Consider the following 25,828-nt stretch of genomic DNA (forward strand, 5'->3'; position numbering starts at 1 on the left):
GCGTGCGGGTTTTTACCGGGAAGGGCATGGCGATTTTGTACTCAAAAGAAATTGTTTCATGAAGGGTTTTGGAAGTAGCCTCAATTTCAAATACCCATACCCACCGGTCAAAAGCAAGCTGTTTAAATTCCAGGTACGTCTGATCAGGCTGTTTCCTGAGGGTATGGAATTGCTGACGTTATGTATCTGACACTAACTGGAATGTGCTTAAAATGTTGCTTTTGACCGTCTGTCGGACTTGCCTCAGGAAAGCTCCTGTTTCTTGTGATTTGAACTCAGCACCTTGCCCTCATGCCCATCTGTCCAGCCTGGGCCTTCTGCAATTCTCCAGTGAATCCCGACACAAACCGGAGAAGCAGAAGCGTGGCCGGAATTCTTCGGCTCCTCGCTGGCGACGGGATTCTCCGGTCTTGCCGGCCCGGCATCCCGGACCGCCGATTTCCCGACGGCGTGGGGTGGCTTCAATGGGAACTGACAGGCAGCGGGAGCAGGGAATCCCCTCACCAATGAACAGCGCACCATCTCCCGCCATTGAGAAACGCACGACTGGGAACCCGGAGAATCCCATCTTCCGATTGGGCACGTCACCATCTTCAGGGCTCAATACTGAGTTCAACAACTTCAGACTGTGACCATTCTCCTCCATCTTTACCTTTTTTTAATTTCCCAAACATTCTTCTGTCCCCATGTCAAAGGACTCCCTTCCCCCCCACCCCCACTGGGCCATCTGTCACTGGTTCTTACGTTTTGCTGCATCTTTGCTGCAATCTCTCCCAGCTCTCACTAATCTCTGTTCCACCCCCTCTCATATAGAATCACATCTTCCCCACTCTTTAGTTCTGAAGAAGGGTTCTGAAACTTTGGGCAGGATTCTACAGAAACCGGCGGGGCGGGCACGTCCGGCCTGAAGGAGTGGCGTGAACCACTTCGGCGTCAGGCTGCCCCGAAGGTGCGGAATCCTCCGCACCTTCAGGGGCAAGGCCGGCAGCGGAGTGGTTTGTGCCACACCGGCCGGGACGGAAGGGGCTTGGCGTCATGCCAACTGGCCGGCCAGAAGGACCTCCGCCGGCCGGCGCGAGTTGGCGCATGTGCGGGAGCGCCAGCGTGTGCTGGCGTATCCCAGCAGAGGGGGGGAGGTTTCATCTCCGCGCCAGCCATCGCGGACTGTTGCACCGGCCGGCGCCGAGGAATAGAGTGCCCCCACGGCACAGGCCCGCCCGCGGATCGGTGGGCTCCAATTGCGGGCTAGGCCACCGGGGCCAGATCCCCCCACGCCACCCGAGGATTCCGGAGGCTGCCCGCGGAGCCAGGTCCCGCCGGTAAGTACCTGTTGCAACATACGCCGACGGGACCCGCCGCGAACGGATGGCCACTCGGCCCATCGCAGGGCAGAGAATCCGGCAGCCGGCTTACCTGTTGGGCCGCCCACTTTGACTGCTGTGCTTCTCTTTCGAAAGAGATAAAGGAGGTGCACATCTCTTCAGGTAAACCTCAGCCTTAAAGGCTGAGCTCAGGGTGTTTTTCAATAGGCACCTTCGGATCCTTCCTTCCCAGCTCGAGCTGTTTTCATTTAAATTTCCTTTCTCTCTGCGGGAAATTGTCAACCACAGGCCTAAGGAACAAAATAATAACGTTGTGATTTCAAAGACATACACAAGTTATCCGAACTAAAAGACAGTTCAAAGAATATACGGTTATGTGATCGTCTTGGAGACCGAGATTGTTAAATGTTGTGGGCGATTTGCATGAGCTGGTTTTGCGAATACAATCAGATTGAAATTGCAATTATTATGAGATCTCGGTTCGCTGGTCGTTCACTCATAAAGTTGGCTTCCGGACCGACCAAGGACTTGGGTTCAATCCCAGCCCCGGGTCACTGTCCTTGTGGAGTTTGTCCATGTCTGCATGGGTCTCACCCCCACAACCCAAAAAAAAGCATGTGCAGGGAAGGTGGATTGGCCATGCTAAATTGCCCCTTAATTGAAAAAAATAATCGGGTGCTCTAAATTTGTGAAGAAAAAGGCTTCCGGACTTTTGTTCCAAAAGAGAGACGGGGGAGAGAGACCAGTTTTCAGCTTCTTTCCTCTGCTGAAAACCATCTTGTAATCTCTTGCTGCAGTGACTGGTGGACGTCCCCTGAAATACTTCACCCATTGTGTATTTGCAAGGGGTGGGTCTGTCTGTGGCAGCCAATATTTCCATACCCAGCACTTTCATTAAACAGAGGCAAGCTTAGGGGTGGCTCTCTGAATTATCAAAATGTCTCTCCCGTAACACTCCCCTGATGGGGATCTGATTTTTCCCCTTCAATCTGAAAGGTGGTCTTTTTTTTAAAGTATTTTGTTCTGTCTCAGTTCAAGTTGCAAAATTAACAGTTGATATTTTCAGAAATAAAGGGGAATATTGTGACCGTAGATTCAGAAATATGGGGCGAAATTCTCCGAGCCCCCCGCAGGTTCGGAGAATCGCCCGGGGCCGTCGAAAATCCCGCCCCCGCCGTGGCCGGAATTCTCCGCCACCCGGGAATTGGAGGGGGCGGGAATCACGCCGCGCCGATCGGCGTGCCCTCCGCGCTGATCGACGAGCCCCCTGCGGCGATTCTCCAGCCCGCGATGGGCCTAAGTCCCGCCACTAAGAGGCCAATCCCGCCGCCGTGGTTTCAACCACCTCTGGTGGTGGCGGGATTGGCGGCGCGAGCGGGCCCCCGGGGTCCTGGGAGGGGGCATGGGGCGATCGGACCCCGGGGGGTGCCCCCACGCTGGCCAGGCCGTCGATCGGGGCCCACTGATCGGCGGGAGGGCCAGTGCCGTGGGGGCACTCTTTTTCATCCGCCGCCACCACAGCCTCCACCACGGCGGAGGCGGAAGAGACCCCCCCTTACCGCACATGCGCCGGTGGTGACGTCAGCGGCGAAGGCCTTTCAGCCAGCCCCGATGCCGGGTGTCGGGCGTCAAAGGCCCTTGGCCGTTTGCCGCCAGTCGGCGTGGCGCCAACCACTCCAGCGCGGGCCTAGCCCCTAAAGGTGCAGAGTGGTTGGTGCCACTCCGCTACGCCGAGACCCCCCCCGTCTTTAAAAGATGTCCATGATCATTAGATTCCTTCTTTAAAATGAACAAATGTGAGGTAATTCATTTTGGGAGGTCAAACATTGAGGGGAAATATACCGAAAATGGCCACCCCCTTCGGAATATAGAAAGTCAGAGAGATCTGGGCATGCAGGTCCACAGATCTTTGAAGGTGGCAACACAAATGGACAAGGTAGTCAAGAAAGCGAAGTGCTTGCCTTCATTGGACGGGGCATCGAGTATAAAAACTGGCAAGTCATGCTCCAGTTGTAAAGTAAGAAGTCTTACAACACCAGGTTAAAGTCCAACAGGTTTGTTTCAAACACGAGCTTTCGGAGCACGGCTCCTTCTTCAGGTGAATCCGAAAGCTCGTGTTTGAAACAAACCTGTTGGACTTTAACCTGGTGTTGTAAGACTTCTTACTGTGCTCACCCCAGTCCAACGCCGGCATCTCCACACCAGTTGTAAAGAACATTGGTAAGGCCGCACTTGGAATATTGCGCATAATTCTGGTCACCACACTACCAGAAGGATGTGGAGAGGGTGCAGAGGAGATTTACCAGGATGTTGCTGGTATGGAGGGTGTTAGCGATGTGGAGAGGCTGAATAGACTCAGACTGTTTTCATTAGAAAGACAGAGGTTGAGGGGTGACCTGATACAGGTCTACAAGATTATGGGGGGCATGGATAGAGTGGATGGGCAGGCACTCTTTCCCATGGTGCAGGGACACCAGGGAGCATAGGTTAAGGTCCGTGGGGCAAAGTTTAGAGATGTGCGAGGCAGGCTTTTTACGCAGAGGGTGGTGAATGCCTGGAACGTGTTGCCAGGGGAGGTTGTGGAAGTAGATACATTAGCGCCGTTCAAAAGGCATCTTGACAAACACATGGATAGGATGGGTATGGAGGGACACGGCACAAGGAAGTGCTGAGGGTTTTGGCAAAGGTTGATATCATGACCAGTACAGGCCTGGAGGACCGAAGGGCCTGTTCCTGGGCTGTATTGTTCTTTGTAATCTTTGTGATCTTTGTAAAATGGGTCTTGGATGGTGGACTCACTCATTAAAGTAGGTTTCAAGATAGTTGGACACCTCCTGAAAGTTATGGTCGATGGTCTGACTCCCTCTTTAATGTGTGTCAGACAAATAGAGTCCCTCCTGAAATAAGGGGCGGGATTCTCCACTGGTCTCCAATGGGTAGAACTCCCTTTTCAAGTGGATCTAGATGTATCTGTAGAAAGAAAGCCACAGAATTGTAGCAGTTTGCTACAACAAGCAGAAAGACCAGACCTGGCATATTGGGTACAGCTTTGATGCCAGTGCCTAAGGATGTACTTGCCTCAAAGGCAATGCGGCAAAGTTTCATTCAGTTGGCTCTTGAAATGAGACGGATGCCCTTTGAGTTAAGGCTGAGGAGGACGGGATGATGCTCACCAGAGCGTTAAAGAATTGAGATGTGTGATCTCTGTGGAACGAAGATTCTGAAGGTTCGGCAGGAACGCTATTGAAATTCTGCATTTGCCCTTTGCAGGGGAGTGTATGTAGTATTTGAAGCCAAGGTCGCAAAATCAGCGGTTGGCCATTTCAGGCCCAGGTGACCAGAAAGATCTCAGCGCAGGGAGTTGAGGAACTGGGAAATTCTACTTCTCCAGATGGTTGCCAATGCTCAAGCATTGAGGCAAAGATCGACAGCTTTCCCGCCTCTCAGGGAATCAAGGGATTATGGGTGTGAGAGTGGATTGGAGGTCAAGGGTCAGCCATGGCGAAAAGGCGGCACAGTGGTTAGCACCAGGGACCCGGGTTCGATTCCGGCCTTGGGTGATGCCTGTGTGGAGTTTACATGTTCTCCCCGTGACTGTGTTGGTTTCTTCCGGGTGCTCAGATTTCCTCCCACAGTCCAAAGATTTGCAGGTTAGGTGGATTGGCCGTGCAAAATTGCCCCAAAAGTATCCAAAAGGTCAGGTGGGGTTGCAGGGATAGGGCGGGGGCATGGGCCTGGGTAGGGGGCTCGTTCAGAGAGTTGGTGCAGACTCGATGGGCTGACTGACCTCCTTCAGCACTGTTGGAACATTATTCTATGAGTGGTGCAGCAGATCTGAGGAATTGTGGCAAGCTCCTGCTGCTGTTACTACGTTTTTATTCCCAAATTTTCATCCCCCCCCTCTGTCAGGTTCCCAATTTCTGAAACCCATGAGATCCCCAAAGTCCCGATCCCTGCTTGGACTCCCAGTCGGATGATCCTGGATTTGAATTCCCAGCCGTAAATTGGCAAACTTCCCTCCCTTACCTGGACCCATTGCCCATGCAAAAAGCTACAAAAGCAAATCAAAGTGCAGTAATCCGAGGGAAAGAGTTCATTTTCTTCAAATATATGTTTATTAATTCCTGTCCATCCACACAGCAATAATGAATAATTTATATAATAAATAACTTAAATACAACAATTGATAAATACACTTAAATAATAAATTAAATCAATCTGGAGCATTCTAAACTCTGCAAAACTACACCATGGAAATCTATTTTTAAAACAGATGTTACAATTATAATAAAACACAGATTTTGAGCAATGAAGCACACTTAACATCAGCAATCTAATATTCCCAGATCCACAAAAAAAATCTCAGTATGTGGAACCGATTAGATTTCTCGCTGTGTGTTACCCAGTCAGTACAATGGCCAATGGAAGTTATATGATACAATGGAAAAGTGGCTTCCGCATAGCAAAGATAACCCCAAAATTCAAAGAATGACTGCCAAAACAGAAATAATCCATGAACAGTTTCTTCAAATTATTCAACATCATATATTTTTGAGTGATTTTGGTAGTGTTTGGTGAGGATTCTTTTCTTAACTTAATTGGTTGAGTGTTGGCCATCCACATTCTCGCAAGGTAATGTCCTGTGCCCATTCGCCTTGAAAGGTGGAAAGTCAGTTGATGCCCCACTGAAATCTTCAGCGACTTTGTGTAACAAACATGACTCAACTTTCACAATGAAGTCCGAGATATATCATAACACAAATAGACGGTAAAATATAGACCATATTCTTCAAGGACCAACAACTGATCCCATGGACCTAACCAGTCTGAATATCAGACCAGAGCGAGTTCGACTATCGAACTACTCTCTCCTTGAGCAGCACCAGTTGAAATAACGTGAAAAACATTAAATATCATTTAAATATGTGATAAATTAAATAACCCCTTGTTTAGCAATAACTTAAATGAACAAAAATCAGCTTATGTAGAGAACAATTATTCCACAACTGTCTCCTCATATGTTTACAACATAATTCACTTCATCAAACAGGAGGACTGCCTGCCCAGCAGTGAAATGCCTACACTTGTTCCCAGGGTGGGTGGGAGAATAAGAATATCAGAGAGAAGCTGTCGGCCATTGATCGCCTCTAGCCTATTCTTCCAGGTGGATCCCAGCCCACCCCTTCTCCGTGCTCTGCTGTGCATGAACCTGCCTTGACAATACTGTGATAACCCATCACATTACCCAATCTTAAAACCCCAACACATTAAATTAAAAGCCTCGCTTTGCGAGAAATAAAATCAGAGGGAATTGAATTAGTGCCGGATAGGACAATATGTCCCAAACAGTCTTTGCTGTATTCCAATTTGAAATTCTCAGTCCATCGTCGCTAATCACTGGGAGTGACTCGGAATCCTTACACAGCAAATATTCCAAAGAAACTCTTTCCTGTAGTTGTGTCGACATACTCCACCACATCCTCGTTAACCCTGGAGAAGATCTCGTCTCCCTCCTCGAACTCGAATATGGCTCCCTGGTAGGAAGTCTTGTACCAGGGATCTCCATGGTTGCCATAGTGACAGGCGGACTTGGTGGCTTTCAGGAGCAACTCTTCCTCCGGATAACTCGGTGACAGCTTGGCCACTTCGTGGCTCAGGTAGATGGCCTGATCCTGACAGCCCCTGCTGTAGAAGACCACCTGGGTGTAGACAAAGTACTGACCAGGGGTCTTGATAATCAGACGGTTGTCCCTGAACTCCACGCCATGGGTGAAGGTGGAATCTGTCTCGTTCTGCCAGATCACATTCTTTCCTTTGTTAATTGGTGAAGCTGCGAGGGGAGAGAGAGGAGGCAACATAAGGATGGGATAAAGACGGCCTGAATTTACAAAGCTCCATTCAAGACCTCAATCAAAGCATTTTACAACCAGTTGAGCACTTTTGAAGTCTCCATCCTGGTTTTGAAGGCAATGGGGGCAACCAATTCGCTCAAAGCAACCTCCCATGTGATAACAAACAGGTCTTCTGTTGTTCAAATATATTAGGTGAGGGATGGAGGTTGCCAGGACAACAGAGAGGTCTCTGACCCCCAAATCAGAGTGTACCTACTTGTGTTAAATATTAAACAGCACAAGCCCTATTCATTGGACACTGAAGGAAACATGTTAGGAAAAAAACCCCATGGAAGTCAGGATTTGACTCCTCGTTGCTGGCGGCAACCAGAAGTCAGAACAAGACTGGGTTTGGATTTAATTCCCAGTTGTGTGAAGTTCACCCTCGTTCGGAGGCTGGGGTGACACATCGATAATACTCACTTCAGTGAAGTGTCAGGTCTCGTACCACCAGGGAACTGAGAGACAGACACATCATGGGAGGGGTTGGGCAGTGACTTGGTGAAGATTCTTGGTGAAGATTCCACCTCCCTTCCCCCCCCCCCCCCCCCCCCTCCCCTGCGGTGGCCACCAGGGGTTATCCTAGAAGGTTGAGAAGAGTTCTGTACCTGTCAGGTGAGCTGCAATTCTCCCCGTTCGGTCATTTCCCACTTGCTTCAAGAGATGAGGCAAACCTAGAAATGGAAAAGACGAATTCTCAGTCACTATTGCCGTGCACACGGAGCGAAAATCAACTGTTAGAGAGAGAGAGAGAGAGAGAGAGGGGGGGGGGGGGGGGGGGGGGAAGCCATTGAGAGAGAGGCGAGGGAAAAGTCAGTGAACGAGACAGCGAGAGGTTAATATTGACTGCCACACACAGGTAGCAAAGGAGAAGTTGTGAAAAATGGTTGAGGGATAAGCTCAAAGGAGAGTTTGACAAGGAGATCGATGCTGGGCAAAGGAATAACAGGCTGAGAGAGAGAAATGCTGATGGAGATAGGGAGGGAGACAGACAAAAGAAGATTGATAAAGAGAGAGAGAGAGAGAGCACTCACCTCTGCTCTGACTGGTTGCCGTGTTGGAGGTGTCAAACTTTACTTCTCTATCCTGGAAAAATTGAAGAAGGAAAGAGATTAAGATGTGAAATTCACTCGAATTCTCATGAAACTCAACCTACAAGTATAGTTCCCTCATTCCAAACTTTTTATTCTATTGTTCTGATGTGCTTTAAAAAAAAACTCGTTCTCCCAGACAGTTATAATTGAGGTGTAATTGACACCAGCAGGAACAATATAGGTGTAATAAGGGAGAATGATTTTGAGATGTGTAATGGGTTGTATTATTGCATCTTCGGAAAGCCCGGCCGGTACATTCCGACTGGGCTGCCTGACAAGATTGGGAGGGAACTGTTCCTGTTTCTGTGTCACTCGTGTCCACATCACAGATAGGGCGAGCACTGTGGCTTCACAGTGCCAGGGTCCCAGGTTCGATTCCCCGCTGGGTCACTGTCTGTGCGGAGTCTGCACGTTCTCCCCCTGTCTGCGTGGGTTTCCTCCGGGTGCTCCGGTTTCTCCCACAGTCCAAAGACGCGCAGGGTAGGTGGATTGGCCATACTAAATTGCCCCTTAGTGTCCAAAAAGGTTAGGAGGGGGGACAGGGTGGAAGTGAGGGCTTAAGTGGGTCGGTGCAGACTCGATGGGCCAAATGGCCTCCTTCTGCCCTGTATGTTCTAGATCTAGATCCTTATCCAGCAGAGAAGCCACTCCCATTAACCAACTCGCCTGCAGGTAAAAGCTGGATAATTGGAAGTGTCTGCTACTCAATACAGGCGTTAGAGACACGGCAAATCGGCTGTGAGTGAGCTAAACAATCACTGACAGGAGCAGACATGCACTCAAATAAATACACCCCCCTTAACAACTAAAGTAGGGATGCAAGGGACGGGGAAGGGGATAGACAAGGCACAACCTGATCACTATTATCCAAATCACTCACCTGCATTGAAGGGAGAACTCCGAGCTGACACAGGAGGAGGTAAGAAGACACAGCCAGCAAGCCGAGTACAGCCACCGCACAGATAGACTGCCAGAAGCAGCTTCTCTTGGGCTCTGACTCCCTGAGCACCATCACTGCTCCACTCTCAAGGTCCAGTAACTTGTTTTCGCTGTTCATGGTCAGTGAGAGCTGTGTGTGTGTGTCTCTGATCCACTGATTCTCTCTCTCTCTGACTCTCTCTCAAGTGCTTTCTGAGTTCAGCAGCTCCCCAGCAGCTCTATATAAATGGGCTGGGCCACATCATCGCCGGCTCTGATGTAATGGGAGTCGGGGAATGCCCCAAGTCGAAAGTAGCGTTTGGAAACCTTGCTGATAACGAATGTTGCCTGCCTAACTTTCACTCACCTGCTGAGACTCGAACGCAGCCAAATGTGTCCCCAATGAAATCTCTCATTGCAGCGAGAGAGGATGTGGAGCCACATGCAGAGAGAGAACCAATCTCACCAAATAACGTGCATTGATGTAGCGCCTCCTGGCATCCCAAAGCGTTTTTAGAGGTAATGGAGCCCTCCTTTTTTTTTTGTTTGGTGCATGGGGGTGATTTGGCCAACAGAAAGTAAATCCGCTCACACAGCCTCCCCGTACCGGCCTCCCCGGACAGGCGCCGGAATGTGGCGACTAGGGGCTTTTCACAGTAACTTCATTGAAGCCTACTGGTGACAATAAGCGATTTTCATTTCATTTCATTTCAAATGCAGTGGCGATTTGGAGCTGGTGGGGTCCACTTTCACTTTTACTAGCCCCTTTCCTTGGGACACAGCCAAGAAAAAGAGCCCCTCCCCCACTTTTACATTCTTCATTGCCTCATGAGAAAGTTTTATCATTAAATTAAATAAAAATAAAATGAGGAACCTTGGTTGTTTTTGAATTCTAACTTTTTTTTCCCGTCGACCACTTGGAAGTTGCTGTGGGTCAGGGAGGGGGAGGGAACTTAATCATCTTCCCAAATGTTGTCGGTACCGTTAGCTCACTGTTGTCTGAACAGAGTTCTTGGACCACAGTTCCGGTCTGGAGAAAAGGTTGTATCTCATCACACTGAGGTGAAAAATGTGTAAAAAATAAAAATAATAATAATTCCAGATGACACATGGATGGAAAAATAAAAAATAATTTCCTCCGAAGAAACCTATTCGATTTGAACTTTTTTAAAAATTAGGTTCATTTCTTTTAAACATTTTTTTTCTTTACAAAATCGTCAATTAAGTCGTGCTAAGTGATATTTTGTAAAGAGGCACTTAAAAATGTCAATATTGTCAAATGCCCCTGACTCGCCCTATTTCGCAAACAATTTAAAACCCGTTTCAATATGGAAAAAGGGCATTCACCAGAAGCCTGTGTGACAGGTATTGCTCCAAACATTTTCAGAATGCTTTCTACATTTGGAAAGGCTGCTTGCAAAGCATCTCAAGAGAGTCTTGCCAAATCAACTGGTGACCTCAAAGCACAGACCTCATCATTTTCGATGAATAAAATGTTTCCCGTCTTAAAAATTACATTTACGGGATGTGGGCGTCGCTGACTAGACCAGCATTTATTGTCCATCCCTAATTGCCCCTTGACAAGGTGGTGCTGAGCTGCATTTTTGAAGCCGCTGCACTCCCTGAGGTGTAGGTACACCCACCGTGCTGTTAGGGTGGGAGCTCCAGGATTTGGACCCAGCGACAGTGAAGGAACGGCCGATATATTTCCCAGTCAGGATGGGGAGTGACTTGGAGGGAAACCTCCAGGTGGGGGGTGATCCCAGGTATCTGCTGCTCTTGTCCTTCTCGATGGAGGTGGCCGTGGGTTTGGAAGGTGCTGCCTGAGGTACCTCGGTGAGTCCTGCAGTGAATCTTGTCGATGGTGCACACGGCTGACACTGTCCATCGGAGGTGGAGGGAGGGAATGTTTGTGGAAGGGACGCCAATCAAGCGGGGCTGCTTTGTCCTGGATGGTGTTGAGCTCCTTCAGTGTTGTTGGAGCTGAACTCATTCAGGCAAGTGGAAAGTGTCATCTTCAGAAGGATTTGTGTCTATGCTCTCTTGGTGGAATTCATTTAATTTCTTGTGCAGTGGCTTTTCACATTTTCATTCATACGTTTAGTCAAAATTAGATTCTTAGAGATTTGGCCCAATCCGCAATTGCACCACAATAATATCGACAGTCTCGACAATGAACTGTTCTTTCCCTTTTATATTGCCTCTAGTTTCATTAAAAAATAACTTGCTGCTTTTTTTTACACTTCTCATCTGATGCAACAGAGGAACTTAATTTTCTGTTCACGTCAGCGACTCTGCTTCCACTGAGCGAGTCATATCGAACATCCGTGGCACAACTTTGAACTGAGGCGAACAATGGTGCAGCATTCAATCAATTTGTATCAATCTTTTGCAGCCACTTGCTAATGCTATTGATTCCTTAAAGTAAATGGTCCCACTAAATTATAAAAACAGCAAAAAACATTATTTTCAAACTTATCTGCGAAGGGTTGTGCTTGAGCTTTCACGCATGTTTTTTCTGAATTTGATGCAGCTACCTGATAAAGTTTTCTTTATGTTATCAGAGCTCATTTTTAAAGCGATCTACAGACCCACCCAACATCAGAAATTCTTTTTGCCTGTATAATGTGTGCTCCAAGTGCAGCATTCTCCGCTGATTTATGGGAAACAATAAAAGGCATACACGCTTTGAATTAAGTCAAGAATGTGTGTAGCTCCCTGTGGTAGTATGACTCGAGGTACTACGGTACTGGGGTGTGTGAGCTGGTATTGGTGTAGAAGGCTCGCTGCCCATTGGCCCAAGTGCTGTCTTCTGATTGGTCGAGAGGAAGGTAGCTCCGCCTATGAGGCGGAGTATAAGGACCCGTGTTTTCCCAGCAGCCATCGTTCTTTCTGTACTCCTGCTGCTGGGCGCACTTCTTGTAGATTAAAGCCTTCGATTCGGACTACTCCTTCGTTCTGTGTTCATTGATCGCACATCACTCCCTCACAAGATTCAGCTGCAGGACTACAAGTTAACTTTAAGGAGTAACTGGAACATGGGATGGATAACGCACAGGGGCTTGAATTGTTCAGACCTGAATACTTCCCTCCCATATTTGCCGTATTATCAAAGCTCTACCCACAACAATGTTTTGATGTCCAAACCTAAATTTGCAATGATTTCCAAAACAGATGTCTCCAGGCACTCCGAAATGCAGGATGTTAGCTGGAGGGAACAAAGAAATAGCTCGACGACTTCACCATTGCTGGCCACGTCTCTTGAAATGATTGTTAATGGGTCCACATGACTCACATCTCGTGTTGAATCGACAATTACAAAATAGTATTTGGTATCTTTGATATCGTCTGTCAATTGATTTCTCAGCTGTTCTGCTCTGAGGTCATCATGGTTAAAAAGCTGGTCTTCCCTGAGTCACAATATAGAATCATAGAATTCCGGCAGTGCAGAAGGAGGCCATTCGGACCATCGAGTCTGTACTGACCCTCTGGCAAGAGCACCATGCTTTGGCCCATTCCCCCTCCCCATCCCGATAATTCCACCTAACTAGCATTTCTTTGGACGCGAAGGGGAAATTTAGCCTAACATGCCCATCTTTGGACCGTGGCGCTGTGAGGCAGCAGTGCTAACCACTGTGCCACCATGGTTAGCTTTGAGAAAATCAACAAATTCATTAAAACTTTCAAGGCAGCTTAAAAAAAACTTATTTTGATTTGACAATGATGGGCCCTGAAGGTAGTCCCAAGGAATAGACCTTCCTTGGTAGTTTGATTGTGTTAGCAGTAGGCCTCAGCACTTTCCTCCAACAAGAAGACTCCTTTTTAAACTGAGCCGATAACATAGAACATAGAACAGTACAGCACCGAACAGGCCCTTCGGCCCTCGATGTTGTGCCGAGCAATGATCACCCTACTCAAACCCACGTATCCACCCTATACCCGTAACCTAACAAACCCCCACCTTAACCCCTACTTTTTAGGACACTACGGGCAATTTAGCATGGCCAATCCACCTAACCCGCACATCTTTGGACTGTGGGAGGAAACCGGAGCACCCGGAGGAAACCGACGCACACACGGGGAGGACGTGCAGACTCCGCACAGACAGTGACCCAGCCAGGAATCGAACCTGGGACCCTGGAGCTGTGAAGCATTTATGCTAACCACCATGCTACCGTGCTGCCCCCATAACGCGGAATAAATTCTCACAGATACTGAGAAAATAGAAGCAGCAGGGCGACTCGGCGGCGCAGTGGTTAGCACGGCTGCCTCACGCACCGCGGACCCGGTATTGATCCCGGCCCCGGGTCACTGTGCGTATGGTGTTTGCACATTCTCCCTGTATCTGCGTGGGTCTCACCCCTACAACCCAAAGATGTGCCGGGTAGGTGCATCGGCCACACTAAATTACTTTTTCATTGGAACATTTTAACAATATTTTTTTAATTAAAGAAAATAGAACCAAGAGGAAGCCATTCAGCCCTTCAAGCCTGCTCTGCCATTCATTATGATGATGGCTGATAGAACATAGAACATAGAAAATACAGCACAGAACAGGCCCTTTGTCCCACGATGTTGTGCCGAACTTTTGTCCTAGATTAAGAGCAAATCAATCTGCACCCCAGCATTCTACCATAATCCATGTACCTATCCAATAGCTGCTTGAAGTTCCCTAATGTTTCTGACTCAACTACTTCCCCAGGCAGTGCATTCCATGCCCCCACTACTCTCTGGGTAAAGAACCTACCTCTGACATCCCCTCTATATCTTCCACCATTCACCTTAAATTTATGTCCTCTTGTAATGGTTTGTTCCACCCGGGGAAAAAGTCTCTGACTGTCTACTCTATCTATTCCCCTGATCATCTTATACACCTCTATCAAGTCGCCCCTCATCCTTCTCCGTTCTAATGAGAAAAGGCCTAGCACCCTCAATCTTTCCTCGTAAGACTTACTCTCCATTCCAGGCAACATCAAGTTCAATACTCTGATCCCACCGTCCTCCCATTTCATTTGGTCCTTTTAGCCCCAAGAGCTATATCTAATTCCTTCTTGTAATTACACAATAATTCACCTCAACTACTTTTTATGGTAGTTAATTCCACGGCTTCACCACTCTCTGGGTGCAGAAATTTCTCCTTACCTCAGCCCTAAAAGGTTTACCCCTTATCCTCAAACTGTGACCCCTAGTTCTGGACTCCCCCACCATCGGGAACGTTCTTTCCGAATCTACCCTGTCTAATCCTGTTAGAATTTTTATAAGTTTCTATAAGATCCCCTCTCACTCTTTGAAACAACAATGAAGATATTCCTAACCGACTTAGTCTCTCCTCATAAGACAGTCCCATTAACCCAGGAACCAGCCTGGTAAATCTTCTCTGAGGGCAGCACAGTGGCCTAGTGGTTAGCACAGCTGCCTCACGGTGCAGAGGTCCCAGGTTCGATCCCGGCCCTGGGTGACTGTCCGAATGGAGTTTGCACATTCTCCCCGTGTCTGCTTGGGTTTCGCCCCCACAACCCAAAGATGTGCAGAGTAGGTGGATTGGCCACACTAAATTGCCCCTTAATTGGAAAAAATAATTGGGTACTCTAAATTTATTTTTTAAAAACTTTGCTGCACTCCCTCCACAGCAAGAACACAAGGACAACAAAACTGCACACAATACTCCAGGTGTAGCCTCACAATTGTACTCCAACAACCCTGCTCCTGTACTTAAATCCTCTCGCTATGAAGGCCCACATACCATTTGCCTTCTTCATCGCCTGCTGTACCTGCGTGTTTACTTTCATTTACTTTCAGCCATTGATGCACGAGGACACCAAGGTCTCGCTGAGTGTCCACCTCTCTCAATTTACACCCACTCAAATAATAATTTGCCTTCCTATTTTTGCTACCAAAGTGGATAACCTCACATTTACCCATGCTATACTCATCTGTCATGCATGTGCCCACCCACTCAGCCTGTCCAAATCACGCTGAAGCTTCTCTGCATCGTCCTCACAGCTCACCCTCCCACCCAACTCTGTGTCATCTGTAAATTTGGAAACACTATATTAAGTTCCCTCGCCCAAATTATTAATATATTATTTGAACATCTTTGAATGGACTTGCACATGACATTAACATGAGCTTTGGAAGTTTCATGATCAGCACAATCCCTTCCAACATTCCTCCAGTTTGAAAGCCCGTTGGCAAATGTTTGTTTCCCTTCACTCGAGCCAGGGAATAATTTGCAAACGTAACAGTAGAACTGCCTTCGTGGTTTCTTAAAAAAAATCAACCAATTTCTCATTTCTGTCACCCCGTGATGTACCGTCAATTGAACTCGAGGCACGATGAAGATCCAAATGTAGGCTTTAATCAGCTAGATGTTAGCCCGGTGGTCGACTACAGAGAAAAGGCCGACCGCCGGGTCCTTCGGGTTCTTATACCCCGCCTCGTAGGCGGGGCTACTTGCCTCTTAACCAATTGGCGAGCAGTCACATGACTAGTCTCAACCAATCAGCCAGGAGGCACATGACCGGCCTGAGCCAATGGGCAGCGAGTGCTCTGCACCAATGGCAGGTAACGCTCCTAGTCATTCCACCACACCCCATTTATCTTCGCCCTCAGAACATGTTAATTATGGCGACCTCTAAATTGCTTTCTGCCTTCAACGTCACACTCATCTCAAATTTTCCATGCTGCCAATGTTTTTCAATTTACTTAGTGTGAAATATTCTATCCTATCCAATGAAACAGATTTTGGCCATCATTGCAAAGTCTTCTGGGTACTTACGTCCACAAACCTTTGGTCCCCTTAACTAAGAAAGGACATGGTTGTTCCTGAGGTGGCAGGTTTGTCGAATAAGGAGAAATTGGGGTGGGAGTTTTCCGGCCGTTGAGATTCATCTTTCCTGAGGGCGGCGCACCGCTGCCCATGAGTTTTCCGACGGTGAGGGGTGGTTTCAATGGGACATTCCATTGATAAGCAGCGGGAAGATAGAATCCTGCCACCAGCGAACGGCAGGCCTCCGAGAAACACACGGTTGAAGAGCCGGAGAATCCCGCCCTGGGTCGACGGGGACTGTGTTCACTGGAGTTTAGAAGAATGAGAGGGAATCTCACTGAAAAGTATAGAAGTCTGACCAGGCTGGGCAGACTGGCTGGGGAGGGTCCACAACAAGGTGTCACAATTTCAGGATAAGGTGTGGTCCATTTTGGACTGAGGTGAGGAGAAATTTCTTCACTCCGGAGGCCAAGTCACTGAATATATTTAAGAAAGAAATAGATAGATTTTTGTACTGTGAAGGCAGCGAGATTTTGTCGTGGTTCCCCAGGACGACAATTTGTTTGTACCTATTCAAATATTAAAACACAGAGAGTCTGAGGAGCGATCTTCCAAGCAGTGAACTTTATTTTTCTTAGCATGAGAAAAACAGAGCTGAGATTGTCCGGAGCAATCTAAAAAGCTTCAGGGCTTACCGCCTTTTATATACATTTTAACTCCATGATTCAAACTCTTATCTTAATTTACAGCCCTCTTATCTTGCTTTCCTTACTTTGGCCACCACTGTTTATAGTGAGCCTCTATCTGTCTCAGTCAAGACTGGTCGTTTCTCTCTCTGCTTCGTCAACCATGGTAGCCATAAGTCAGTCCTTATCTCGTCTCTGTAAACTTTCCTGCTTGTGTCGTGGTTTTTGCTGACCAAGGCCGAATGTATACAAAAACAGGCTTCCTTCATTCCTGTCTTTTTATGGCCCTTATTTATGGCCAACCATTTTAGTTAAGCCCTGAGCCGTGTTCATTGTTTTCCCAAGTGACTGTTGTATTTTAAATGTTAAGTAAAGCTATACTCTTTTTCTGGGTCTTCTGCTTTAATCATATTAACTATACTTGATTACATTAGCTATACTTGATTACATTAGCTATACTTGATTACATTAGGTCACACAAAGTTACCCTGGGTTACACACTCATCTCAATACTCACCTAAATCTACTTTATCATTTCACTAAAACCTATGATTCTAAACTTCGTATCTAACTCATACAATATCCAGTACAAATTCCCTTACATGTCCCCCCTTTGAGGCTATTCCCTAGCCTCACACAAATTACCAAGCTCAAATAATCCCCTTACTGGATCCCATTTACAATTTATTTTAAACACTTTTTGCAGGCAATGTGGAGGAGCCGAATACTTTGGTCAGGGAACAATGTCCCTAATTCTTCTTTATCATAATTCATCTATCCAGGTTCTAATTCTCGGGTCGCTCCCCCAGATTGCTTGCTCCTGACAGTCATCAGCCAAAAACCTTCCCACCCTTGTCAAGGGAAGGAAAAAAGACTGATTCCTGTGTACAGACTAAGTTCTCCAAGTCTCTTGCGAATTTCAGTCAGGTGCTGTTGTTGGTACAAAGCAATCGTCCATTATTATAGTCCTTTCACAGAGTGACGAGTTTCCATCTCGACCAGGGTCATGGTGAATCCGCTCATCGGAGGCAGCTCAAGGTTTTCCCGTTCCTCTGTTTTTCCTCGCGAGCGTGAGCTGCTTGTAACCATCATCTGCCGTGTTGCAACTCTGGTAAGGAAGGATCTCAGGGCGGGTAGAAAACAACAAAATATGAGTCCTAGAACGGTTATGATTGTGATTGCTACAGCTCCAGCTTTGGCGAACCATGCCCCCCATCTTCCGAACATCCTATCCAACCAATTCCAGGCTTCATGCCCAAACCCAGCATTTTCTTTCACTTCTGCCCTAAGATTCTTCAACTTATTCATGGCCCGTGTAAATGACCCCTCTGGATCAGTGTTGTTAGGGATAAATGTGCAACACTGATCTCCAAACATAACACAGACCCCTCCTTTCTTGGGTATAAGGGTTCTCTGATGCACATACCACACAATCTTTCCCCTCACTGTTTTTCTGACCTGTATACTCAGCCCATTTCCACCATCTGTTCCTTGTTGCTTTCTCCCAAATAGTATCCGTACTCACTGATCGCCTACGTCTTGTTTGTCTTAATACTCTACCTTCCTGATTCCGCACCCCTATATCATCTGCATCCCACTTTCCCTTGTTACGGGTCAAGGAAGTCCCCCAGGGAAACAGTTTCCAAGTCCCATGTGGGGAACGAGGCCCTCTCACCGTCCTCACCTCCCTCGGCACCGTGACTAACAGGCTGAAGCTGGGCATTTGTATCATCAGCCAGCTCATGCACAGAACCACTCTCATCATCATTTATTATTTCTGCTGTACTTTGGCTCTGCTCCTCCTCCTCACGATTCTCCTCGTGTAGTGCTATCTCTTCCTCGCTGCTACTTCTATCCGCCCTACCTCTAACTTCAGTCTCCCTTCTCTCCCCTACCCCGGGTACCGTTCTGGTACAATGGTTCAAGTGATACCACAGTGTACTGCCTTCTACTTGCAACGCCGTGGGAGATACTCTGGTGACTTCAAACGGCCCTTCTCGTCTGGGTTCATGCCAACGTCTCCGGAACTTTCTGATGTATACTTGATCTCCCGGTGTGATCTGGTGTTCCGTGGCAGGGCTCTCCTCCTCCTTGGCCTTTTCCTGTTCAAAAATAGTTCTATGTATAAAAGTTAATTGTCGTACATACTCTCTTGCATCCTGATCTAAACACTCCAATGTGGGGCCCCCTGCTCCCCCGATCTTTGGCACCGGCATTACTCTTCCTGTCATCATCTCATGCGGGCTTAAATGTGTGATTCTGTTTTCCTGACTCCTGTACTGCATTAAAGCCAATGGCAGAGCATCTATCCAGTTTTTTCCTGTCTCACTACAAATTTTGCTTATTTTCGCCTTGAGGGTTCCGTTTGCTCTCTCCACCATTCCTTGGGATTGAGGATGATACACACATCCAAACCTCTGCTTTATACGGAGTGCTGAGAGTGTCTCTCTCAGTGCCCTCCCTATAAAAGCAGATCCATTGTCTGAACTTAATTGCATGGGTATGCCAAATCTTGGGATAATTTCTTCTGACAGGAAGTTAATTACCGTTCCAGATCCTTGATCTTTGGATGGCGTTGCTTCTATCCATCTGCTGAATCTATCAATAATCACTAACATGTATCTTTTTCCTCTTACCACCTTTCCCATATCCACATAGTCCATGCATAGATGTTTAAACGGCCCTTCTGGAATGGGTATGTGCCCTATTGGGGCAGTAATGCCTTTCCTGATATTATTCTGAGCACACACCTCACACAGACCTAGTATGTAGTCAATTGAGTTTTGCAGGTATGGTGACCAGAATCCTTCTTTCTTAATCTTCCTAGCCACTTCTCCTCTCGCACAGTGATCCACCCCATGTGCTTCACTAATTAGTACGGTTAGTAACGATGTGGGTGCTATGATCAACCCTTCCCCATTTCTCCATATTTTGTCATGTTGTCCCTGTAATGCTCCTCTCTCTCTCCACATTGTTTTTTCTGCTACAGGGGCTTCTTCCTGTAATTGTGCCACATCTTCTAATGTGATTTGAGGTTCGATATTCCCCACACCTGGCCCTGGGTGCGGCCTTGCTATTTCTACTGGGGCTATCGTAGCCTCAATGTATCCTGATGCTTCTTTAGCCGCCTTGTCAGCTTTGGTATTTCCCTGTGTGATGTTATCCGTTCCCTTTTTATGCGCCTGACACTTAATTATGGCTAATTCCCTTGGGCCCATCATAGCCCTTATTAAAGCCCTGATTTGAACTTCGTGTTGAATTGGTCCTCCTCCGCTTTTCATAAATCCCCTTTGCTTCCATATTGCCCCAAAAAGGTGACAAACCCCGTGGGCATAGGCTGAATCAGTATAAATTTCCACTGCTTCCCCGTTTGCTAATTCACATGCTCTTGTCAGTGCTTCAAGCTCCGCTAACTGGGCTGAGCATGGCTGCTCACATTCGTTTGCCTCCACTACCTCAAATGTTTTCCCTTTCTGTTCAACTACTGCATAGCCAGCATGATTTCCCCTATGATCCCTATGGCACGAGCCGTCAACATACAACGTTCTCTTTTCTTCTGTGTTTAACTTATCAGCCTGCAGATCTTTCCTCAGTTTCATAAACACTCTTGTCTCTCTCACACACTCATGCTCCTCTCCCTCATGTGGCAATGGCATATAGTCAGCTGGGTTGGCCCTATTGCACTTTACTATCGTAATGTCCGGGAATGTGGTCAGCATTTGAAAATGATGAATTCTAGCCGGCGTCAGAACAAACTTCCCTTTTTCAATCAATTCAGCTATTTTATGGTATACATGTAAGTTTATCGGATATCCCATTGTGACCGTAGCTGCCTTTTCGTACGCCCACCAAGCTGCTGCCAGGCCTTGATAACACGGCGGGTATCCCATTGCTACGTCATCTAGCTTGGTACTATAATATGCTACAGTCTGCCTTCGCCTTCCCTTGCAACTTTCCTGTGTTAACACTGCTGTAGCAAATCCGGCTTCTCTGTTACTCACAAATAAATCAAAGGGCTTGTCATAGGTCGGTAAAGCCAATGCTGGTGCCCGTGCCATTTCACTCTTTATATTCTCAAATGCTTCTAGCGCATCTTTGTCCCATTTTAGTTTGGCTTTTAATTCGTCACACCCTGCCTCCTTCATTATCTTTCGTAGTGCCTGCGTTTTTTCTGCATAGTTTTCCACCCATTCTGAACTGAATCCTGTCATTCCCAAAAATGTCATCATTTGTCCCACCGTCTGTGGTTTTGGAATTTTCAGTACTGCTTCTATTTGCTGTGGAGCTATCCCCTTCTGTCCTGCTGATATTTCTCTCCCCAAGTATTCTACCTGTCTCTGGCACAGCTGCAGCTTCTTCCAGGATACTTTATGACCCCCCTCTGCTAGTCTTTTCAAAAGTTTTAAACTATCCTTCCTGCATTGTTCTTGTGTCTCTGTGCATAATAATAAATCATCCACATATTGTAGCAGTGTTCCTTCCAACTGTATTCCTTCTAAATCTGCTTTCAACACCTGATTGAATACATGTGGGGAATGTTTAAATCCTTGGGGCATTCTATTGTATGTGTATTGTTTCCCCTCGTACGTAAATGCAAAGAGATACTGACTTTCTGGAGCTAGTGGCACACTAAAAAATGCTGAACATAGGTCGATTACCGTAAACCATCTACTTTCAGGTGGTATATTTGTCAGCAAGGTGTAAGGGTTTGGAACTTCTACGGGCATATCTTCCACTACCTCATTAATTGCCCTTAGGTCATGCACCAATCTCCATTTTTCTCCGTCCGCCTTCTTTACTGGTAGGAGCGGGGTATTACACCTACTCCGGGTTTCCTTTAATACCCCTGCTTCTATCAATCCCTTAATCGTTTCTCTAATTCCTTCAATTGCTTCTGTCTTGATTGGGTATTGTGGTCTATAGGGCCCCTGGCGTCCTGTCTTTAATCTGACTTCAACTGGATTAGCGTTTTTAACCCTCCCTACATCCGTGTCCTGTCTGGACCACAACTCCTGTGGGAGGGAGTTCAAATCCTGCTCTAAGCTCTCTCTCCATTCCCGCTCCTGTTTCTCACTTTGCACTCCTATTGTTATCTGCTTTGGTGTCCCAAGCATCCTAACATCCAAAATTATTTTTGTCATTTGTCCATCGCTGGACGTCCAAATATCCGCACTGTCTGTCTGTACAAATTCTAAGTCTTGCGCTCTTAACACCATGGGTCCTAGGTCCTTTGATCTATATCCCGGATTAACTTTCAATGTGACATGTGGCTCCGCCCCAGGTACAGAGAACCATTTGTCAATCCATTCATTCCTAACGATTGCGAGGGCCACTCCCTCTAGTCCAATTAAAATACTTCCTGACTTTATTTCCTGTTCTCGTCCTGCCTCCTTTTCCCATTTCTCTTGTATTTCAGGTGCCTGTCCTTCATCAAATATCATTGTACTGTGTAATTCTGTTCTCGGCCACTTGGCTTGTGGAACCCAAGTGTCTATAAGTTTTCCCCAGACTGTCCAGATCTGTCTTTTAATTTGTTCCTCTATATCTCCCAGCCAATATACATTAACCCCTTCCTTTCCTGGTACCTCAAGTGAATACATTCCCATCAAATCAATTCCTTGTTCGGTACATTCTAATTTCAGTCCCAGACCTAGGATTGCGTCCCTTCCCAATAGATTTAAAGGAGTTTTATCATATACTAAAATAGGTACATGGGTAGTTTTATTTCCAATGGTAATAGGCACCGGCATCGTCATTTGAGCTAGTGTTATTTTCCCCGAGAACCCCACAGTTTTTACAAACCGGTTTGACAATGGTAGGTGATCCGCATATTTCGTTTGTATGCACGTACAGGTGGCACCGGTGTCTATCATCATGGGGACCTCGATCCCGCCTACTCTAGCATTAACTATAGGTTCCTGCTCTGCGGTTTCTGTTATTTGTACGTACTGTCCTACCATTTCGGGGTTCTCTGGGCCTCTCTATGCGAAACTCTGATGGTTCCCCGGCCCTTGAAACATCGGGACGCTGTTCGGCGACCCTTGGATCAGCTGTTGGCCTGCCTGTTGCTGGTTTTCTCCCTGTCTGGTGGAATTCCGCAGGCAATTCCTTTTTATGTGACCTGTCTCCCCGCACCCCCGGCACACACCTGGAGGGCCAGGCAGTGGTCCCTGTCTCGGAGTCTGATAATTAACCTGTCCCTGTCCTCTCTGATTCTGAAAGGGTGGCCTACCACTTCCCTGTCTTTTCCCATTTTTATTCCAGTCAGTCTGATTTTGTAGGGCGTATTGGTTTTGATAATTTAGGCTGTGGGCTTCTGGGTTTATGGGCAGTGGGAAGGCAGAAATGTTATAGGTTACGATGGGCTGGCCTCCATCTCCGCTTCCCCCTATTGTTAGTGCAGGTATTTCCCCTGGCTTCTGTTCCACCATCATCGGTGCTATTTTTCTGGGCGTGAGATCTTCTTTTGCCTTTAGCTTATCTTTGTTTTTGATCTCCTCCAATTGTGCCTGAAGGAGTTTACGTTGTATCTCCTTCAGCTGTTTGTCTGCATTCTTTTCATCTTTGCGATGTCTTTCTACTGCATGGGCAACATAATCCACAAACTCCCGGTAACTTTTTGAGTCCAAGCCCACTACATCCTCCAGTTTTGTTTTAGCTGAGACTGGCAGGCCCTCTAGAATTGCAGCCCGGAACATGGAGTTGGTCAGCGGGTCTGTTAGAATGTCCCTCTCCGTGTCCCTTTTCCACCTTTTTAATTGATTTTCCACATACACAGCTGCATTCTCCTCCTCTCCCAGTGGCTCTCCCCTTAGGGTTTTTACATCCATTCGATTGGGGTACATATTCCTCAGTGCCTGCCAGATGTCTTGTCGGTACGGGTCCATTAGTGTCCCGTCTACGTTTGGGTCATGAGCTGCGGTCTGGATGCCGGCACGTCTCATTACTTCTGCCATTTGGTCCATTCCTAGCACTTTTGTCAGGAGAGCTTTGATGTCACCCAGTGCCATCCTTTTTCCCACCATTCCTGCTTCCAACTGTCCAATCCACCTTCCAGCCCCATCCAAAATATTGGGTAATTCATTAATTAGATTAGGCAAATCCTGACCTGACCAAGGGATATACTGTGCTCTGCCACCTTTCAGAATCACCGGGAACACCTTTTTCTTTCTTTTTTCCACCTCTGGAAACTTTACAGTTTGGTGTCTTACCCGCGTCGATTTTCTTTGTTCTCCTAACACTGATTGTCCCCCTTCGCTGTCACTACTTTCTCCTGTCTCTCCTTCCGTCTCTTCCTCGACTCTTACTGGGTGCTTCCACGTCCATACATCCCCCTTTTCTCGTCTTTCTGCCTCTTTGCGCCTTTTCCCACATGTTTCCTCTATGCTTCTTCTTCTTTCTCTTTCCTTTCTGCTGGCTTTGACCCTCTTTCCTTCTATTTTTCCCTGTGACGCCTCACTTTCACCCTCGCAAGGATCAGGACTTGTTTTTCCCTCATCTTTTCTTCTATCATTCTTTCCCTCCTCTTCTCGTTCCTTTTCCTTTTCAAACAATGCCAGTATCTCTAGTTCCTTTTCTCGCTTCTCCTTTCTTTTCTTAGATTTATCTTTTATTTTGTAGTTCTTTATCATTCCCTTCTGGTCCTCACATCTCTCTACGCACCATGTGCCTTCCTCCGGCCACGGTGTATTAGTTTTACTTGTTCTTTTGGCCCATTTTTAGAAACGTGTTCTATGTCTCCCCTGAGGGCTGGGAATTTATCCCCTAATGTTTCCACTGGTGTTTTAACTTGGTGTGCCATTACTTGTCTTTTCGGATTACTGTCACAATTTTTATCACTTAATCCGTCAGAGTTGGGTGTTACAGTGATTATTACTTGCTGTGTCGTTTTTCCGTGTTCAGTCCCCTGTTTACCTTTCTCTTGGGTTTCTCTTGACAATATCTGTAATTCTAACCGGGGTCTCGATATCCACTTCCCCGTAGTCCCCTGTCCCGGCTCTATCTTCCTTTCCCGGGCTAGAGGGTAGTAGGTTTTTACGTGCTCGTCTATGTCTATAGAAACCCTATATCGATCAGATTCCTTTATTAATTTCCCTAGAGTTTCCAAGTTTATTTCGTCTATCCAATTCCTATCAGCTATTCTTTCCCACTTTACATACGGCCACTCGTTCTCTACCTCTTTTAAGTTAGTTATATGTGTAATTTTTCCCCAATCCAGTGTTGCTTCCGTTTTTATTATTATCCCGTCTTAATCCCCTAACTAATCTTCCTTCCCAATCGATTATACCACTCTTTCCGCTAGGCGGTTTTGTCAGTGTGACCTTTCCACGTTGTTAGTTATTACCCTACCTGTGTTCCGACTCTCCTTCTTATTTCTGTCCTCCACGCTGCTGTCTCAGACCAGTTTGTTCAAATTGGTCTTTTACTTTCTCTATTCTAGCTGTTAATCCCCCCCTCCGGGGTTAGGTTCCCCTCCTATGCTTTTGACTACTGTATTAGGTCAGAGAGTGATCTCTCACTGATCTCTCTCCCTCTCGGTTGACGTCTCTTACCCGAGGTCCTGGGTAGGTTTGGACTGGCAGATTTTCCCCACACTTACTCTCTTCTGGGCAAGTCGTATCCTGGAAAAACCCGCTCCAAACCGGTTGACTTAACCTAATTGCATTACCTTAGCGTTCGGATCTTTTTCCTCGTCTCCCTTTTTACCCACTCACAGACAATACAGTATTCACAGTGCGCTTTGCATGCAAAACTCTACTCTTCAGATCAGTTTCAGTCTCTCAAAACTATTTTACCCAATTTGGTTTTAATCACGCAGGATATCTTTGTGGTTGGGGAGATTCAAGACCAGCAAAGAGCTGAGTGCGCCGGGCCTCGAGATCCCTTTTCTGACAACAAGGATTTACGTGCAATACAAATCTGCTTACCTTGCTGTCAGAATGCCGGCTTTGGGATGTCCAGCCCCGGTCGGACCTTCGCCTCCGCCACTCCTTCCAGATGCTTTTCTGGGCGATCTCTCACCAACCCTGCTTCGCAGCGCCAATTTTGTCGTGGTTCCCCAGGACGACAATTTGTTTGTACCTATTCAAATATTAAAACACAGAGAGTCTGAGGAGCGATCTTCCAAGCAGTGAACTTTATTTTTCTT

General features: G+C 46.9%; 1 protein-coding gene across 1 annotated transcript; it reads right to left on the reverse strand.

Moving 5' to 3' along the window:
• Positions 1-5,523: 5,523 nt before the first annotated feature.
• On the reverse strand, positions 5,524-9,442 carry LOC119975413 (lymphotoxin-alpha-like). Its single transcript, XM_038815029.1, has 4 exons — positions 9,188-9,442; positions 8,248-8,299; positions 7,822-7,887; positions 5,524-7,152 (listed from the first exon to the last, which is right to left on the reverse strand). The coding sequence occupies exons 1-4, from the start codon at positions 9,362-9,364 to the stop codon at positions 6,740-6,742; spliced, it is 708 nt and encodes a 235-aa protein (XP_038670957.1). The 5' UTR covers positions 9,365-9,442; the 3' UTR covers positions 5,524-6,739.
• Between the last annotated feature and the right edge of the window lie 16,386 nt (positions 9,443-25,828).

Source organism: Scyliorhinus canicula, chromosome 13 (genome assembly GCF_902713615.1).
Source record: "Scyliorhinus canicula chromosome 13, sScyCan1.1, whole genome shotgun sequence".
In the NCBI taxonomy this organism is placed as follows: Eukaryota; Metazoa; Chordata; class Chondrichthyes; order Carcharhiniformes; family Scyliorhinidae; genus Scyliorhinus; species Scyliorhinus canicula.

Coding starts and splice junctions, on each gene's coding strand:
- LOC119975413 (XM_038815029.1), bottom strand. CDS start 9,364: ATGAACAGCGAAAACAAGTTACTGGACCTTGAGAGTGGAGCAGTGATG. Junction 8,300..9,187: donor GAGTTCTCCCTTCAATGCAG/GTGAGTGATTTG, acceptor CAATTTTTCCAG/GATAGAGAAGTAAAGTTTGA. Junction 7,888..8,247: donor GGCAACCAGTCAGAGCAGAG/GTGAGTGCTCTC, acceptor TTCCATTTCTAG/GTTTGCCTCATCTCTTGAAG.